The 19,442-nt window shown below is 43.5% G+C and overlaps 1 protein-coding gene across 2 annotated transcripts in view; it reads right to left on the bottom strand.

Moving 5' to 3' along the window:
* The window catches only part of PCBD2 (pterin-4 alpha-carbinolamine dehydratase 2), a 24,467-nt gene extending 5,025 nt beyond the window's left edge, over positions 1–19,442 (bottom strand). Inside the window, exons 1-2 of one of the 2 annotated variants that reach the window (XM_054841346.1) lie at positions 19,289–19,442; positions 16,662–16,793 (exon numbers count right to left, since the gene is read on the bottom strand). In XM_054841346.1, coding sequence (XP_054697321.1) covers positions 16,662–16,793; positions 19,289–19,390 — 234 coding nt within the window. In that variant the 5' untranslated portion in view covers positions 19,391–19,442. The remainder of the gene's footprint in view (positions 1–16,661; positions 16,794–19,288) is intronic. The other variant, XM_054841347.1, reaches the window with a different exon arrangement.

The raw sequence follows: 19,442 nt of genomic DNA, 5'->3' as shown, positions 1-19,442 counted from the left end.
CTCTCTCACCAGTGGGCCACCACGCCAACCCACCGCCTCTTCCCCCGCAGACAGTAAAAAGCCTCCAGCTGGACAAACCAGAGATTGGTCTTAATACTGTTCATCTTCCCGCAGAGTGCTCAACTTGGGGCTGGCTGAATCACGAACAGGAATGAATTCTGGCACAGAGGACCCTCCCCAGGACAGGTCCTGCTGCTCTTTGCTCCAGTTGACCACGACCGTCCCGGCCGGGTCAATGTGGTGTTGCAGCGAAGGACGGCAGCGTGCGCACCCGCCAGACATGCCCACCTTTCTGCACACCCCGCTCGGCTCAGAGACGTGCTCCCTCACTGCACATTACCCAAAGCAACTTACTTCTTGCATTTTAGTTTATTTTAATTATACGCAAAAAGCATCTCCCACCAAGAAAATGAGCTACAGTTCTACCGAGTAATTTCACCAGCGCAATCTCTATTAAGGTCCTAAACACTTCCTTTGCTAATTAAATGAATTAGAATGCTATTGTTTATGAATCACCTTTATATTTGTAGAGCCATAACCTTTCTTAGGGAAAATACAATTGGCTCTGGAAGGAAAAGATATTTAGGTTTGATTAGATATGAAAACACTATTACATAAAATCAGTTTGGACATTTCTTCACGTCTTGAAACTTGATCGGTAATTTGGTCTAATTGGTGATCAAGGAAACTATCTTGTGATCAATTAAAGTAATTACCACATTCCGGCAACACAACCAACCTTAATTTGAGTAGGAGTCTGCACTTCTTCAACTTTAATTAAAAATAATGAAAATTATTAAGCAGTCTGCAGTGCAAGATCATTGTCAAGACCGCATTGGTGGGCAGAGTTTATCGGACCATCACACTTTTCTTGATGAAAGTGGGACGAGTACTTTACTCACGACAGTAAGACCCAACATAGTCTTGACTTTTGCTATACTAATAACAGAATTCTGCAGCCCCTCGGTCCCTGATCAGAACTTTTTCAGACTTTTTCCTTGAAAAAATAAAAAGGGAGGAGAAAGAAAGGATTCCTGCTTTTTTTAGAAGTCATAAAGAAGGGTTAAAAGAGACTTTGATGTATATAACATTATAAAGTATTCCGCTATTTCAGTAACAGGCACATTAGGCAGACATTTTCAACCTCATCCTTTTAGGACATTTGGGCTAAAATAACATCCAGAGATACAGGTTATTCTAAACAAGAACATCACGTCACCCATGTCATGGCAGACTGTGGAGTCCCTGTAACGAACCATCAACAGCACGAGAAGAAGTAATGAGTGAAGCAATCCTGCACGGACAAGGAGATGCCTTGGGTGTGCCAGTACGTCTCTTCCCTTCATGGTATTTAAGATGATGAAAGAAGGAACTAAAAACTAATGGTGTTTCAGTCGTAACATCACTTCTAAAATGGTTTTTAAATGCTACCAGCCATAGCATGTCTCCATGTGATAAAGATCAGGGCTACTTGCAGAAGAACAAGTTAACCTAATAAAATAAAAAACCCCCAACAAAAACCACACTTAAAAAAAATTCAGCTATCACATAATGTTCCAGGACTGGCCAAATTGCTTTTGAAAGCGACAAAATATGCTATCACAAAATAAGACTTAATGTGACTTTTGTTGCCTGAGAATGGGAAAACCAGGGCCAGACACTTTGCTGTCAGAAGTGGGAGGAAAAGATGAAATTCCATCCGCCCCTCTGCACCGCACAACGCTGCACGGTTCCAGGAGAACCGCGGCATCCCGGAGCTAATCTGCTATTATTCTTCCTTTCACACTTCTTAAGCAAGGAATCAATTCATCTTAATACTTTTTAAACATGCTGCTTTCGTACAATGCTTGCCAACATTATCTTGATGAGTTATACACCAAAGGAACACAGGTCGATATGTCGTGCTAATACATCACCCACCCGCGAGTCCCCAGTGATGGATTACCCCAGTGCATCTCCAGAACAAAGCAGCTGACGGTGCTTCACTCGAAAGCAGAGATATCCAAGAAAAAACAGCTGAAAGGCTCAACAATATAACCATACGCACTTTTTATTTGTTTGTTTTGAAAGTGCGTACGCTATGAAGAGTGTACCCGGGCTTCTTAATTCCTTTGGACACTCAGCCAAGGAAACCACGTGCTAATCACAAGTACATTGAGGTTTCTGCCTCCCATCTGTCACTGTAACGCCGGAGGTAGCATTAACCTTGACCTTCTGCAGTGCGAGGGCTACCTGTCTTCCCTTCCCCACCCACCCGGGCTGCATCTGTATCATTTATCAGTGGGAAGTGAATAAATAAAACAAGTTATAGTGACATTGTCGTACCAGGCAAGAGATGACTACGCCTCACGCATTTGCTTTCCGTTCGCCCAACTAAAAACTACCCAGCACATGGCACGTCTTTTCCTTAGCGCTTTGACACTTTTAACAACAATAAATTCAAATCATTAAGGTTCACTTCCAAACTGCGGAAGCTTTCACATATCCAGCTGACGTTACCACCTAACAGTGAGCTACGAGTCAGCAAATAAAAGGAAAAAGCTCTTTAATGTCCAGCTATTTTAAGTTAGGTTTAGCTAGTCACCAGGGTTTGACTTAATTTCATGACATTTTCTGTTGTGCTCTCAAGAAAAATCCAGGGTTTGTTTTATTTTGATTCCATTTACTCCATTAAGAAAGACTTTCACCTTACAAATACACGAAAATCATCTCACGAGACCACGCTCTTCATCTCTAAGTGACAATGTGGTTAAAAGACACAAAAAGAGGACTCCAAGTAGTATTTAGGAAGGTGATGGCAGCACAGGAGGACAGGTATTCATTCTCAAAACCACGTGCCCATTTTGAGATTCTTCCCTGTTGGCATCATCATCCTGCCTGACCCATCCCCAGGGACACTGGACCCATGTGCCATTAGATATTTTCCTCTTTTCTTTTTCTTTTTTTTTTTTTAGCCCTGTCTGGATTCATCCACGACACAAACCAGGGGAACACCTTCCCATTGCTCTTCCCCTTTTTAATACCATTCCAAGATCAGCAGGACAGTCTTTAAGAACACAACTAAACCATGGCCCAAAGCAGAGCTAACCTCAGCTTGTTCACGTCCCCACCTCTCTGGTGGGAGTACGAGCAAGGGACGAGCCGGCTCAGGCATTCCCCTGCTCCCTCCATCCCACCCCATCCAGGTACGGGCAGCCAGCAGGGTCTGAAGATGAACACCACCTAACAAATATTTTTTCCTCCTCTTTAATAGCTTGAGCAGCAAAATATCGTGAATTCAGCCAACCTTGCCATTCCCCAAGCACCGCTCAGGATTGGGGTGTCTGAAGGACACTAATCAAGGGAAAGGGTGGAAGAGGAACACTGCAGACACACTGGCATGTACCAAGGTGCCATTTCTGTCTTCGTAATGAAATGTGAAACTAAAAAAACCCCCCACAACTACAATTTCCAACTTAATTGTCTATGCTTTTCTGTATTTACCATATCCTTTTAAAATCCAGAGCTGACTGCTCGCATCCCCCAGACTTATCTGCACACATCATTTATACAAAAGTGAAACGCTGCTTTGCTCTCTAAAAAAAGTTACCTATTTATATTCATATTATAGCTGTAAACACTGCTCTCCGTGTTAGATCTGCAGCAGCGTATGTGAAAACCTTTACACCATGTTCTACAAAGAACGCTGTTTCTGTCTCCCAACACTTGTTTACAATTATGTCGGTGAAGAAACTAGCTCGCCAGCTCTATATCAAACATTTTTGACAGCAAAAGCACAAACACTGATCTATTCTAAGTAGTTTGCCACTCTATGTAATCTTGGAAAAGGCATTCTTGCCTTTGATTCTAAAAATGTTTATACTTCATACATTATGCAAATAGTTTTTATATATTAAGAAATAATGCAAGCAAAGCTCAAGTTAAATTAAATTCTTCAACAATAACCTTGCCAAAGCACTGATTTTCCTATAAAAAAAATTATTCCAATTTGTTGATCTTACATTGGATGAAACATACTGTAACAATCTTCATAATTTATGTCCTGTTGGGACACTATGATTTAAAGTAACATAATACAGACCAGCATCACTGCTAATCTAAACCACCTGACCAGATAAACAACAGTTTCCCCTTCTCTCTTCATTGAGGGTATTTCTGTTTATTGTCATATGATTTACCAATTTGAAGAACATGAAGAATAAATGGAGGCAAAGAGAAGCGGAGCTCGGAGCCGTGGCCTTTCCTCAACGGGGATGTTTCTCACACAGGTACCGGTACAATGTCAAGAGCCGCAGGAGATGACAGAAGGCAATTTCAGGAATGCCGTCCCAGGAAAAACCCAAGCCGCTCGGAAGTTTACACTCGCTCGGCACAATCTAGACCAGGTGCGGCACTAGATGCAACACGGTCCTGACGATGCTCGAGATGCAGCTCTCCAAAAGAGGTCTGAGACAAAGGCTTCATCTTCCAAGCTTGGCAGTGACCTAAGCTATGACATCACTTTGTCATAAAGCAGGTGCAAGCGTAATTTGCCCCATCTGAGATTCAACTGGTCTGAAAAACAAATGCAAATTCTCTGCTAAGGCCAAGGGACGCGGATCAACGCAAGAAAAGGGACTAAGAGGAAGGTGGAGAGCACTGACCTGCTCTCAAAGCGTTCTCCTTGCTTTGCTTTCCTGTTCCACTCGTGCTCACTAAGTGTGTGAAATCTGCATGACAACCCTCAACTTTACCTTTTCTAAGCCTGTTCATATCAGGACTTCCATAGCTGTTGAATTTCAACCTACTTTTTTCTTATTGGTGATAATGTGACATAAAATGTTACATCTATTACACCTTCTTCCTCGTCACATCTTGACTTTTCCAGCAGCCTCGGTGCTGAGGATCATTTTTCCTCTTCTCTTTTTTATTACAGTAAGTGATTGCACCTGGATTTCATGAACAGAAAGCAGATAATATTCTCGGTGATTCAATGAACAGACTTCATGCCAAAATTAATCACCTATTCCACCAAAAAGATTTATAGACTTGATGGAGTAGAAGTGAGAGAACATGGAGATGTCTTAAGGCAGCATAAAAACTTCTTTCTGGGAGCGATAAAAGTTTCAAGCCTAGACTCCACTGGCTCAATACAATCGTATTACAAAATACAGTCGTTTGCTTATACGTAGATAAAAATAATTAGAGTTGCTCATAAAGACTACTGCAAAATAAGTAGACATCCTAAATCCCAACCCAACCTGGAACAAGGTCACATGGTATTTGCGATCTATCACTTCATATAGAAATATTCAAAATAAATGCTTTTTTCTTTTTTCCCCAGTTGCAGTTCCTTAGCACTCTAGGTAAACATAGACTCATAAATATTATTTTATTTATTAAAAAATGTAGGTCTCTAAATTAGATTTTTGAGAAAAAGAAGGAAAATAATCCCAGGTTTCAGGACTGAACTAGAACATGGAAAAGAAATCCTCCAGCCATGTAGTCAGCTCAATGTGGCTCTCCATCTCCCAAGCCATTTTTGTGTGCTTTGTGCTCAAAAATGGAATATAAAGGTTGCACTTAGGAGGTTTACACCAAATAAAATAGCTATTTCAAGAAACATGACTTTTTTAAATGAGCTTTTTGCACCCTACCTAAAAACATTAAATAATACAGCGGAGCCCCCATTAACTGAGCACCTGCTAAAGCAATCAGTCACTTAAAATAATAAACGCTCTTGGCTGCGCAACTGAAAGAACAATGATAATTTTACTTGTTAAAGCAAATGTTTGGCCCAGCAAATCAAACCCCTGGCTGTACTGTAATAAAGCCATCACACAAACCACTATAAAAATAAACTAGTAACAAGGTGCCGTTAGTCCCCAGCTCCAACCTTTTGAGTTGAGGCACCTGAGCCCTCTGCCAAGGCACTCTGCTCACCGACACGCTTCGTGCTGCGCAAGGACGCTGCCGCTCGGGCAATGAACCGTCCTCCGCCGCACGGTGCCAGCCCACGACATGAAGCGGTTGTAAAACAGACCAAATAAGAATTAATTTAAGTGAACGCTCCACTTCAAAAAGGTGCTCAAATCCTCTGACTTTTACAGAGTTCAGGTACGGTGTAGAAGAACAGAGAAGTTCATTATCCCATCGCACCGCGTTTTGGATGGAACAGATCTGGCTATAGCAGAGCAAAATACTACTCTTTTCCCAATGTTTCTTTTTACTCTTGTGCGAAGGAATGATTTCATACTGCAGACATGAAAGTGAAGTCCACATGCTATCCATGCTGTTGATAACATAGGGAGCGTTCACACAAAATTCTCCTCAGTCTTTTGGCCAAGATTACACATACTACCAGTTTAATATCCAAGATCTTCTCTGCTGAGTATCCAAGGGCAATCATATCCTGCCTCTGATAATCCTCTAAACCTCTGCCATTTATGAGCCTAACAAAACATCAAAGAGTGATAAGAAAGGCATTGCTTTATGATGGATTAAGAGCAGAAGCGGCTGGTCTCATGACCATTTCATCTTCCACTATCCTCCTACCCACTGCATGGTCAGCTTTTTTGTTTTGGTTTGGTTTTTTAAAGACAAGGTCAACAATTCAAACACGCGACACACACATCGCAACGGAGCTGTGAAGAATTTGGAGAGGTCTTCCAATCACTCGCTTGGCCAAGCCAGAATCTAAAAAGACCTAAAGCTGTGAAATAAAGCAAACTAAGGAACATTTACAGCAGATCCAGTCAGGGAATCATTTCACTCAACTGAGCTGCTCAAAGCGTCCTACTGTATCGTCAGAATGGGTCTTCATGTTTGGATTCCTCTTATAGTAGAAGAGAGTAAGATGATACATGGGGGCAGTGAACTCAGTAGGAGACTTACCTGGGCCAGCACTGGATGGCTTTTAATTTATAGTGCACTATAAAATTCAAATATTATTTTGCAAACAGACATTTCAAGTCTAGAAGTGACAGATCCTTTGAAAAAAAGGGTAGGAGAGAGCAAGCATCTTCCCAGACAACATGTTGCTCTTTGGGGCATCCTTCAACCTCCAAGCAGTTGTGTACCTGGCCTGGTTTGCCATGCCCACTGTCCCCTACGTGATCTGCAGGTCACCTAGACCTGTCCTGCTTCTCCTGTCTCTGGTGTCTGGAAGAACGGCTGGAGCAGGTCGTGGAGAAAGGCAGCTACGTTAAGTCACATTATTAAGAACGAGGCTCACTTAACTGCCAACAATTTAGACAACCTACACTTAACATTTTCAACTGTCTTCAGATCCCCCCTGTGTGCTCCCAGCACCTGCACAGAAGCGGCAGAGTACCTCCAACGTGCAATATTTTGAGGGGTTCCATGTTCTTCTTCTTGGTTGTTTTTTCACTAAGACACAAGGGTTCCTCTGGGCAACCCACACCATTTGTACACCTGGAAACGGAGAGATGGGCTCACAAGGGGAGACAAATACTGAGTCCTCTGGTGAACATCAAATTTCCTTCAGAAACTCATATGAGCACACCACAAAGGGAAACTCTTTGCACACCTCTGTGGTTTTATTGGATTGGGCATTACAAGACGCATGCATAAATACAACGCCCTGGGCTTGTACAGCTACAAGCACCCACCCACTCTATCACGGAATAAAGATCCTCCCAACCAGGGACACCTTGGTCATACACAGACATGTATCTAACTGCCTACTGTTATTCTCATCACAGCACGAGTTAAAAAAATCACACTAGATCACAAAATCAGGACTTTCCTCTCTGATCCTGGGAATAAACCCCATTTTCCTCAAAGCACCCTTAGCACTAAATAAACCCAACGGTGCGGTGCTGACTTGGCACGGGGCTCCCCGCTCATCAGCGCGTTCCCCACCAAACCCCTCCAAGACATCCCAGCCAGCTTTATGTTTGGCCAAAGCAACTTTTCACCTCATCCCAACAAAAATTAAAGGAAGAAAAGGGCAAGGGGAAGAGGAAGAAGGGAAGTTCTCCCCCAAAAAAACCTCCGTGAAGCGGGTTTACAGCTTTATAAAAGAAGAATGAAAAAAATTACACTCGCCTCACCCCGATAAACTGCGGCCCCGCCAGTGGCTTTTCAGAGCAGATGCAACATTTTAGCCAAACGTGATTGTTTGTGAAAGAAATAATTCTGATCAAAACCCGAAATTGCAGCCAGCAGAAGCGCTGCACTTCGTCATGTTAATCCGCCCTGACGGGGAGCGGCGAGCGGAGATTCCTACTGCGAGAGGAGCAGATGCGAAAGGTCAGCGCTGGCCCGCGACTTCAAAACCCTTAACGTGTAAAACAGTGTGCATTAAAGCCTGAAACGGCTCACGGCGGGATTAACGGATGTCCGCTAAGTGGGTTTGATGTGCTTTTGGCGAGTAATGGTTAATTTTTAAATAGGGGCGTTGTAGTTTTATTTTAGTTTATTCTGCCAGCCGGAGTCCATTTTTAATTACAATTGCAGAGGATAATATCCCAAAGCGTGTCTCTCCTTCACGGGAGTACGAGAAAGTGAGAGCTGCTGGTGTAAAAGGCAATTTATGGTTTGAAAATGTAGTCGGGCGTTATTCCAAAAGCAAGGAGATGCAAAAGGTTAAACAACCAAGGCGGAGATGTGCTGTTTGCATTTAATCAGCATCTTTCCAGCACTCCCATAAAAATAAATTTTAATGCATAAAGAGTTGCAAGACACTAGGTTTTCCTTAACTGAAAAGATAAAAAAATTACTGAGTGACCATCTTCTTCAGAAAAGGCAACATCAGTTTTATTTGCATTTTCCCAAATTAAGGTGTCCAAGTCAATTCAAAACCATTGAATTTTCTGTTCATTTTCCAAGGCTGGTTTAACTAGCACAGAGCCCGAACTGTACTTAAAATCAAGTTGACCTGCTCACATTTGCTCGTACGAATGTACGGCAGCCCTGACCGCATGGCTGATAGAATGTTTGTTCTGTTTAATTCAAACAGAGTGAACGATCAATTTGTGCAGCTGAAAAAAAATGGAGAAACATTTCTTCTACTCCAAATCTACAAGACAGCTTGTGAAATCCAAAAGGCATTTTGACAAATAATTTCTTTTGCACTTTCAGATCAATGCCTGAAACAAGCATAAGGCAAATGCTATAATAATTTTTACTTGAGTGACAATAAATCCATCTTTTAAGGAAAGCATTTGAATTAAAGCCAACTGGAGAGCAGCCCAAAGTTCAGCTGGGCAGATTTAAGCAGTGGCCTGCTCAAATGGAGATATGACAGGTCTACTTGGAGGGGCAAACTCAGCAATTAGGAAAGCCACCACCCCAATAATTATAAACAATAAAATAATGGCTTATTCTAAGGAGAAACATGACTTAGCTCATCAAGAAAATGAGCATCCCTAATTACAGTTAAGTCACAAGAAAAAAATAAACATGCAACTTCTGCAACGCCTGGGATGGGACATCTTGCACAATGGAGATGAAGGACACGTGCCCACTCTGAGTCTTCACTTAAACATGATTAATTTCATTTAAATATGATTAATGTCATGACATTCTAAATAATCCTGGTGGGCTGATACTGGTGGTACTGCCACGACGATAATGATGTAACGGTGACACCGGTACTGTAACTCGCCACCAGCAGGTGGGACACGAGGGCACTGGGATCTGTCTGCACAGACCCTGGCCGAACAGGAGACGAGACACCCGCGCTACAAAGAGGAGCAATCACTGCTCATCGCCTGCCTGACTTTTATCAGGCACGTATTTCTCACATGCATTACAACCGTGAAGTTGCAATGAAGGGACCGAAGGAGAAAACGACGGTTCCCGGACATATGAGTAAAGGCTAATTGTGAAGCACTTCAAAAGACCTAAGAGGCTGCTGATGCACGAGGGCAGCTCTATTTAAGACAGAAAAATGTTGCCAAGTGCAAAACATTGGTCTGAAAATATTCAGGAGCACTGGCTGACTTTACATATGGTTTTGTACGCCACCAGCCATGCTGGCCATGAGAAGAAAACAAATCCTGTCTTTCCCAACTCCGAGCACAAAGGATTTAATTTCTGCCTAGATGCAACCCAATTGCATATTTCCACCACCACGGACTTCCTAGCTTTGCAGAATTTCCCACCTGCAGCAAACCACTGGCTGCCAGTTAACTGGAAGCATCAATAGAAACAGGACCCGCCGAGCGGGGCACTAGCATCGTCTCCTCCTCCTCCTCCTCGGCCAGGGAAGGACACTCGTAAGCATTCAAACGAGCCATCTCCGTAGAAGTTCTCCCTTCATTTCACCCAGACGCGGAGCTCCCTGCCTTCTGCGGGCAGTGTGGGCAGGTGGACCATGTCCAGGTCCCGCGGCTGCACCTTGACCCTCCGACTCAGAGCCGAGAGTGTTATTTACTCAGTCAGTCACAAGAATAACCGCAAGGAAGGTGTCACCATCCAGGAATCATATATTTTTACTGTGCTCCGCTCTAAGACACTTGAGCCAGTTCATTCGCTCCCTTTCAGGTTAACCTCTGCCAGTCCCGAAAACTTCACTATCAGTTTCTAATAAAGGAAAATGTCAAAAGGCAGATACGCCAGAAATTCATTATTTTCAGATACAAAGATTTTCTCGACTCTGTAAATCCCCTCATAAATAATTCTGATTTATTGTAAATCAGTTATTGTATTCATAAACGCAGGGAAGTTAGTGAACAACATAACTACCAAAAGAAATACTTTCATAACTTCGCAGGTGCACAAATCATAGCATATGGGAGAGGACTCAAAGGATAATGGAAACCGAAGCAGTTTAGGAAGGACTATATGAAAACCAGCACCTACCTAGGCGGATAAAAAAAAATAATTTATTTTCATTCGACAGGCAATCTAATACAAAACTCTACCAGAGGGAGCAAGCGGACCGATGCTACATTAAAAATAGCAATTTTCCCCCCCAAAATGAATGAAAACAGGTTCGTCTTTTGCTTAGCAGAAGTGACAGTCAGGGGCTGAGGCTGCTCAGGCTTTGAGGTTAAACACAACTGACATAAGCTGCACCTGAATGCAATCAGTACCCGGGCTCGGAGAAGATTCACACGCAAGGACTAAATTTGTCACAAATGGGTTGGTTTCCGATCCTCCTGTAGCCAGCTTGCTTTATTCTGACCTCCATTTAACAAATCAACTTAATGGGCACTGGGAGTGCTATAAAACTTAACAATGGAGTGATTTTAACTTTTAAAATATAGTTATGAAGCAAAATGTTGGAGAGCTCCTTCAATACTGGAAATCAAATTAAATCTAGACATTTTTTAACAGTCTTGACAGATATAATCCTAGTTACCATGTAAATTTATGGTAAGCTGCTGTGATATTAGCCACAGGTGCTACTTTTAATATATGGCCCGCATCTGGCTGGGAATAAAATTTCTCAGAGGACTGAAAATGACCTCACTATCAGACAATGGAGAAGAAAAAAACCCACAAGACCGCTGTGGCATATAAAAAGCTGGAGATGTGGTCCACAACTGAATATTTAACATAAAATTCATTTTAACTCTGCAGATTGTAGGTTCAAGGATATTATGTTTTCAATGCGTAAAAGGCGCGGACGTATTTCAGCCAAACAGCCAAAAGATTAAGTACGTAAAGCGGCAATGAAATACACTGCCTACGTATATAAAAACAAATTTTCCAATCTTTGATCAACGCAGAAGACAAAGCAACATGCCAGGAGTAGAAAAATGAAGTATTGACACAGATTACAGGGACTGGCACCGAGTACCACCATCAAAATAAATAAAGAGTCTTCATTGCATATCCTACCAAATTCATTCGGATGTGTAACTGTGGTAATGCAACAAGGATGACCAATTTAAAAGGACAAATCTGAGCATGTCTCCCTACAGCTAAAGGAAAATAATTGGCATTTCAGTGAGGGGGGAGGAAAAAAAAAAAAGGCATCTACCGTAACATGCTCTGTCTTTTTTTCCTGGATTTCAAGCAAGAGAGCTAGCAAGTTTGGAAAGGAAATGCAAAGTGAGAATAATAATTTATTTAATAGTTCTAGATTTTTTGCACCTCTTTAAATAAGTTCTCAAAAACCCAGAGTCCGCAATTGCAACAAAACACATGTGCTTCTACTCCCACTGCACGCCAGCCTCCAAAGCGCTTCCCTACTGTCCCCTCCACTCAGGCTCATCTTTCGCTGTGTCCTGTGGCCCCAAAACGTGTTTAAAATAGCTTTTAAAACTCTTAGAGCATTTGATTTCCTGTCATTTTATAAAATGACGTTAGAACTCTTACGGAGACTTCCTACATGATTTTTTTTTTTTTTTAAAAAACCCACCTTAATTAAAAACTTACCCTATAAAAGAAAGCAGCTGTAAATGGTGAACCTGACCATCAGCAAACATGCCCACCTTTGTAATTTCCTAACTGCATTTTCTGCCTTTGCGTGATTACCTAAGGAAATGCAATCACACAGGCAGTTGCCCCTTAAACCCTCTGGTCAAATCCAACCAACTTTGACAAAAGACATGGTAGTCTCAAAGTTAAGACATTTCTGCAAACTTGGCGGAAAGGAGCAGCTGGGTAAAGGACCCAAACCAAGCGCTCAGCACCCATCACCCAGAGCCCTTTGCAGCCGCCAGCCCAGCCAGGACCGGGCTTGAGGTGAGTCTGGGGAAATTCAGATTTTTAAGCCAGGTCTGTCCTCTTTGCAGGATCACTCCTCCTGAGTCTACTGACCTGAAATTCTGAGCAAATCCCAGGAAATTCCTGAGATACAGGCCAGGATATCAAGGTCCTCAGCAATCCTTCCCTCCCTCGATGACCAACTTTTAACAAGAATGCCGACGTTTCTGCAGCTTCTGAGTTTGCAGACCGATAACTGGGAGAAGTTACCAGCATGGTCTGGAAGCATAAATTAACCTTCTATCCCGATTTTGAATGTTGCTTGGGCAGACTGGAAGCAGAGGGCTTGCTCCACAGCTGGAAGAGAAACGTTTTGTTTCAGTAGCACAAAGACACGAACAGATGACAGCGTGCCTTCTTGAGGCTAGCGGTGGCCTGAAAGCCTCGCTAGCTGCTTTTCCCTTCCCTGCAGACAGGGGAAGAGGCCTTAAATAAGTTCCCCGACGTGGCTGTGAGGTTTACGGAGGCTCACCAGCACCCGGATGCGTAGCAGGACTCAGACTTGCCATGGAGCGGTCCGAGCCCACCTGCTCTCCAAGACCTTGCCCACAGCCACAGGTTTCTGCTGAGCACACGCTGCTCAGGAAAAGTGACTCAACCAGGGGGCTCTTGAGCGAGCAGACCTGAAAAAGACTCTGATTTTAACTCATCGCTGCCTACCTGCTGTTCAACAGCGGCAGTATCATGCAGCACTTGCAAGGCATAAGGAGCAACGGATGCATTGGTGTGATCAGCACAGCTCTTCTAGACAATGCGCTCTACAGTTGAGTTGCATTTGCATTTTTCCCCCCCACTGCTGGTGTATTTTGTATTTTATACAAGACTCAGAACACTCACCCACCAGGAGCCTGTCTCACGCTAAAAGCAAAGGGACCACGGAGCAGCACCCACCACCCAGCACCAATGCTGCCCAGTCCAGGACGCTGGAACTGGTGGGTGGTGGGCACCCACAGCAACATAACAAAGGGCTTCCAGCTGGAACCCCAGGCTGGTTTCCAGCTTGTTTCAGAGAATTGTACCTCCAAAGCCCATTTTCATGAAAACGTATCTTCAGACTAACAAACAGCACCAGCGCTTTCAAGTTCTGGGTTACAAACTAATTCTCTAAGCCCGAAGTGTCATTAGCTTGTCAGCCGTACAAAGGCAGCCCATTGCTGATCGCTTTTAACAGAGCTAATCTCAGCCTGAAAGCTTCAGGAATCTAAATAATTCTTGCTTCACAGAAGTTTCATTTCATTCTCATGCTGAAAATAATATACATAAACCAAACTCATGTCTACACATTTGCACGACTTTATAATAAAAGTTGTGTTTATATTCTTAACATCTGTTGACATACACAGACTTTGTAAACCTGGCATAGATTTTAAAGCCACAGAATTTTCCATGCATCATGAACATTATCTGCGAGAAGCAATAAAAAAAAGCAATGAATACATTAATCATACCAATATCATCTGCAAAACATAAATCTGAAATACCTTTCATGTCAGCTCAACTACTTTTTTTTTTCTTTTTTCTTTACGCACCTGATTTTACGCCATCTGTAAAAGGGCAGCAGGAAGATCACTGAGGAAATGATATTTCTCAGTCCTTTGACTTTTACTAAATACTTGCACTTTAAATAATATAAACAGAATATTTATTACATGAAATGAAAGAAGTTGTACCTACAAGTTCCATTTTTTCCATTGCAAGACTAAATTCTCCCAAAGTAAAATACAGGGATAGCTCCGCTTTGGTCATTTGTTCCCTCGGTCGTAGTAAGAACAGTATTTACTAATAATTATTATAAACATAAGCATCAATAAGCATACATGCATCAGTTCATTTTAATTCACCAGAAGCTTCAACTTACAAAAAGGCGAATACTCGCTCTCTAACAGCGGCTCGGGATCTGCACGTTGAGCCCTTTCCCGGACTACGGTAACGGGAATGGCTTCTGCCATCCGCAACCAGGAACCCTGCAGCTAGTCCCTACGAACCAGCGGTGAAATCCTGCCTTCAGGTATTCGCGTATCACCTCGATCCAACCGGAGCTGCACGGAAGACTCACCCGCCCAGCTTGTTCTCCTGGCTGGGCACAGAAAGTTCAGTTCTGAAGCCAATTCCCAGATAACGTGTACTAGAAGTGTACATGTATACTTCTAATGAGCATATTTTAATATAGTCAACTTCCTATACCAGTATGTGCTTCATCAGTCTTCAAATTAGGCAGACATATGGATACCTACCTATGTTGTAAGATACATCTAGAGTCAAAAACCCACAACTTTGTAAATTTTTGCCAAAGCAATGGGTTTTCTAGATATCTGCTGGCGCAGCACACTGATTTGTCTCTTGACCTGCCTGTTGGCACTCTGCCTGAGCCCATCTGATCAAACCGACTTGTTTATTTACAGTGTGCAAACCCACTTTTTAATTAACTTGGGGGGGCGGGGGGGGGCAAAGAGTCATTTCTAGTTGTGCTGAACCAACAAAGACTTTGACCATGCCCTGGCAGAGACATCATTTCATGAATATTCTAACCACAAAGGCTGAAAATCTTGAGTATTCCAAGTGTTACTTCTATGTTATCTGTCTCAAAAGTGCTGGTCTCTCCTGGTTGCTCCAGCTCTGAGCTGCCTGCACATCTCACCAAGGTTTCATGTGAGCTCCCTCTCATGGGCTTCCCTCCTTTGTTGCCCTCAGAATTGTCTGATATGGTTCTATCTGTTCTGTATTAGTGTTCAGGTTTGAAGTGCAATCCAGGAAAAAAATGTACTCGGGGCTCCAGACGTGCTCCCTGGACCAGCACCATCCTGCTCATGAGCTGGATTTTTCTGCAGTTGTTTTCTCCTTTCCTTTCGCGCAGCTCAGAGGGGCTGTGAGCATCTCACCCACCCTCTCTCTACTGCCGGGGCTTTCCTTACCGTGACAACTACTGTCCAAAACCACATACACAAAAAAAAAAAAAAAGAGCCAGCATTACAAATTGTTGTTTATCTAGCTCACTGTGAGCTCCTAAAAAAAGAAATCTCGGTCTGGGTTTAGGTATAGCCATGTAAATAAGCATCTCCCAGCACAGCTCGTGGTCCCTCTGCACACCAACACAGCCTGGAGCTCGCTGTGTCCGTCCCGTAGTGAGGAAAAGAACCAGCTCAGCGAGAGCCATCGCATGAACAAAACCCTGGGTTTCTCCCTTTCTTCCTCCGAGAAAGTGCTCACCTCTCCTTCAGAAATAAAACAGGAGAAAAATGCATGGAACATGACTTTTTTCTAAGCGATGTCATGATTCCTCATGATTCCTCAGAAGGCAATTTTTTAGGGGAATGTAGCTGACTGCAGATCTCAAGATAAATTCAGTATTTCCAAAGCAGGTTTCTAACTGATGTCGAAGACGTGTTCTTGTGAGTTTGAGATACGGCTCAGGATCCTGACTCCAAACAAAAACCCAACGAGGTCTAACCAGCAGTCTGCTGTGCCAAAGACACTGCGAGATCAGCTACTAGGATTAATTCAAGAATATACCAGAATTCTGTCTTCCGGCTTAGAAGGTGAAATGTATCCTGTTTTCCCCATCTTATTTGCCAAAAGTTTCTGTGCTTATATATACCCATTTTTTTCAAGTTTTTCCCTGACAAAAATGAACCTCTGTTCATCAGTTACATATTTCCAGCATTCATTTATGAGTGCTAGTAATGCAAAAAAAGAAAAAAATCAGAATCAAATATTATTTGTCTAATCCCATAGTACCGACCCTGACCTTGACCCTAGTATTATAATCAAGAAATTGTAATATTAGAACAAATCTACTTAACAACTACACAACAGAATTAATTTACTCCATCTAACGAGATCAGAATCAGAGAGCAATCTGTCAAGGCAAACCCAAGAGGGTTTGGCCCCACGAGGATACTCCCAAATTTCTGAATATAAATATTTTCCCATCAGGATCATATGGAAATTAAAGAAATTACACTTCCTTTATATTAAAAGTGGTATATAACAATAATTACCTGATTAAAATTTTTGAAATTGAACTCTTTGTAGATGGCATCTCTTTCACCTAACTCAGACCAGCCTGAAGCTTTGAGATCAAGTAAAACTTGGTTCCTCTCCTCCGTCGTCAACCAGTGAGACTGCGAAGACTATTGAGGACAAAAAAATAAAAACATGACACGAGTGAGGCTGAGGTTCTCTTTTGTACAACAATAAGAAAACCACACGATGAAATTGTGGTTATGTATTGTAGGTAGGTAAGGAGGTGGAAAATTCACTGTGCAGTTTCTTACTGGTTATAATTTCACGGACCAGCTTAACTTAAACCAGCCAAGAAACACCATTTCTGTTTGGTCAACTAAGTTCAGCTTCTGTACAAAAGTAACAAGAAGCAACAGGCTCTTTCAGAGGAGCAAATACAGACACCAGCATACCTGTACCCATCCCTTGTTCATCTGAATTATCCAGATACTGTAAGACTTAATTTTCAAATATTCCACTCTGCCATATAAATAAAGGATTATTTATATTATATGCTAAATGTACGATTATAAGGCTAAAAGGCATATCGAGGAATATCTGTTTCGAAAGACAGAAGCTAAAAGGGGGGACTGTAGGGACTGTATTCTACCTAGCTTGTATTTCACTGTTCCTAAGAAAGCAGGAACGGATTTATAGACAGCACGCACTGCGGAGTTCTACAAGCAAGAAAGAGCTTTTTAACTAACAATGAAGAGAAAAAAATTGACACAGACACAATTATGAGATGTTACAAGTTACTGGTAGAAGCACTAGGTTCTGCAAAGCACCTATGTTTAAATATGTTGTCTTTGAAGCAAAAGGAGTCCTTCTGAAGCCACAGGGAGCACAGATGTTACAGATTACACTATCTGCTTAAATACCTGAATCGGTGCCTGAACCGCGCACCAAGCCAGAGCCAGACCCAGAGGAAAGGTCTATGGGAAGAGGTTTGGTATTTTTCCTAAAAGCAGAGACTAAGGGCAGGAGTGATTACTTAGATGATATATTCTAACAGATAGGTCTCAAACTCCTATTATAAACGCAATACTTTGATGGGAAGAACCTTTCTCCCCAGTAAAGCAAAATTCAGATTGCTTTAGTCTTTAGATTACCAGCTAGCGCAGCTTTGTGAGAACTTCCAGAAAGGGGCTGAGCAATTTTGCTCCACAGAGGTCTGCGAGTACCCACCGCCAGCCCAGCAGCTCCAAATATTTTTGCCTTTGCCAGCCTAAAGACCGGCAGGAGCCCCAGTGCCACCAGATGGGGCTGCGAGCCCGAGCAGAGCAGGAATTAAGGCAATTAATGCGACCTGAGCAAGGATTGAAGATGCTGGACGGCCAAGGAGCAACATTTTCACCAAAAATAAGGGACAAAAAAATCACAAATGGCGTAAATCAATCTAACAGCATCGCTGCCACCACTTGTGTTCAGTAGGATACAGCCAGCCCAAGAGATGGATTTTACAGGTCCCAAATTGAACTAATTTAGGCTCTTTAGGCTTCAAACACAACTTTGGACTTGCAAGAATACAAATATCGGATTTGTTGTTTCTATAACCGCAGTTGCAGGCATGAATTTCTTATGTCCTTCTTTTTCCAAACGTACACAAAAATTGCCAAAGCTAACAGCTGTCTTGAAATGTACTATTTTATCTGGCATGAGATGAAATTAGGAGGCTTATTTACAAAAAATCATGGGGTTTTTTTGAGATAGCAAAGTCCAAGACTGCAACCAGGAGGCAGGACAAAGTTCGTTGCCCCAGCCGGCAGCAGAGATGTTCTCTGTTAGTTTTAGGGACACGGCAGTTACCTCCCAAGGCCTCGCCTAGACACGGGCATTGACGAGACAATGCTGCGACTTGAAATCGGATCATACAGTTTTTAATAGAAATACGGAGACCGAGTTTGATGCAGGCCCCGGAGTACACCGATAGCAGCATTTTGCTTCAGAATAGGTTGCAAAGACCCCGTCCCAAGTTAGCCCCTGCGACGCATCACAACTATATTCAGAAATTAGCAGAGAGCAGCAGGAACTCGCTCGTAAAAGGAAAAAGAGAAGGTGGGAGATGCCATTTGCATTCTCACAACCATGCGCCCGCAGCCCCACGGCACAGCGCGGACCCCCCGGAGAGGCAGAAACGTGCAGCGCGGGCACTGCCGTGCAAATACTGACTTAGCACAGGAGGTAACTGCACCTGACCCGCGACACACGGACGACATGGTATCAAACGGTGGGTTCAACCCACGTAATCAATAACGTTCGTTTGGAAGACGCTCAGGGGAAAAGGGTCGTTAATTACATAACAACGTTAGTAGAAAATATTTCACGCTTGAGGGGTGAGGGTCTAAACCCACGCGTGCCATTAGTTATTAACTTCATGTTAAAAAAAAAAAATAAAAAATCAATCATCGGGTGGGATGGCGGTGGGAAGCAGGGGAGGAGGGACGGGTGGCTGCGCTCCGAACACGCGGGACCGCGGCCGGCTCCGTGAGCGGCCCCCCCCCCCCGGCCCGGAGGACCCGGCCCCGCAGGCCGCCCTCCCCGGGCTGGGACACAGCGCGGCCCCGGGCTCCTGCCGCCCTCCCGCCCGCCTTCCCCCCTCGCTCCCCGCCGCACCCCTCACCATGGCAGCGCGGCTCCCGCCGGCGGCTCCCCGGGGCACCGCGCCCGCCGCCCGCCGCGCTCCCAGCAACGCCAGCCGCAGGCCGGCCCCGGCGCCTGGCATGGCTCCGCGCCGGCCTACCCCGGCCCCGCCTCCGCCGCTCGGGCAGCGGGAG

Source organism: Grus americana, chromosome 14, assembly GCF_028858705.1.
Source record: "Grus americana isolate bGruAme1 chromosome 14, bGruAme1.mat, whole genome shotgun sequence".
Taxonomy (NCBI): Eukaryota; Metazoa; Chordata; class Aves; order Gruiformes; family Gruidae; genus Grus; species Grus americana.
This window is presented reverse-complemented; position numbering and strand designations above follow the sequence as displayed.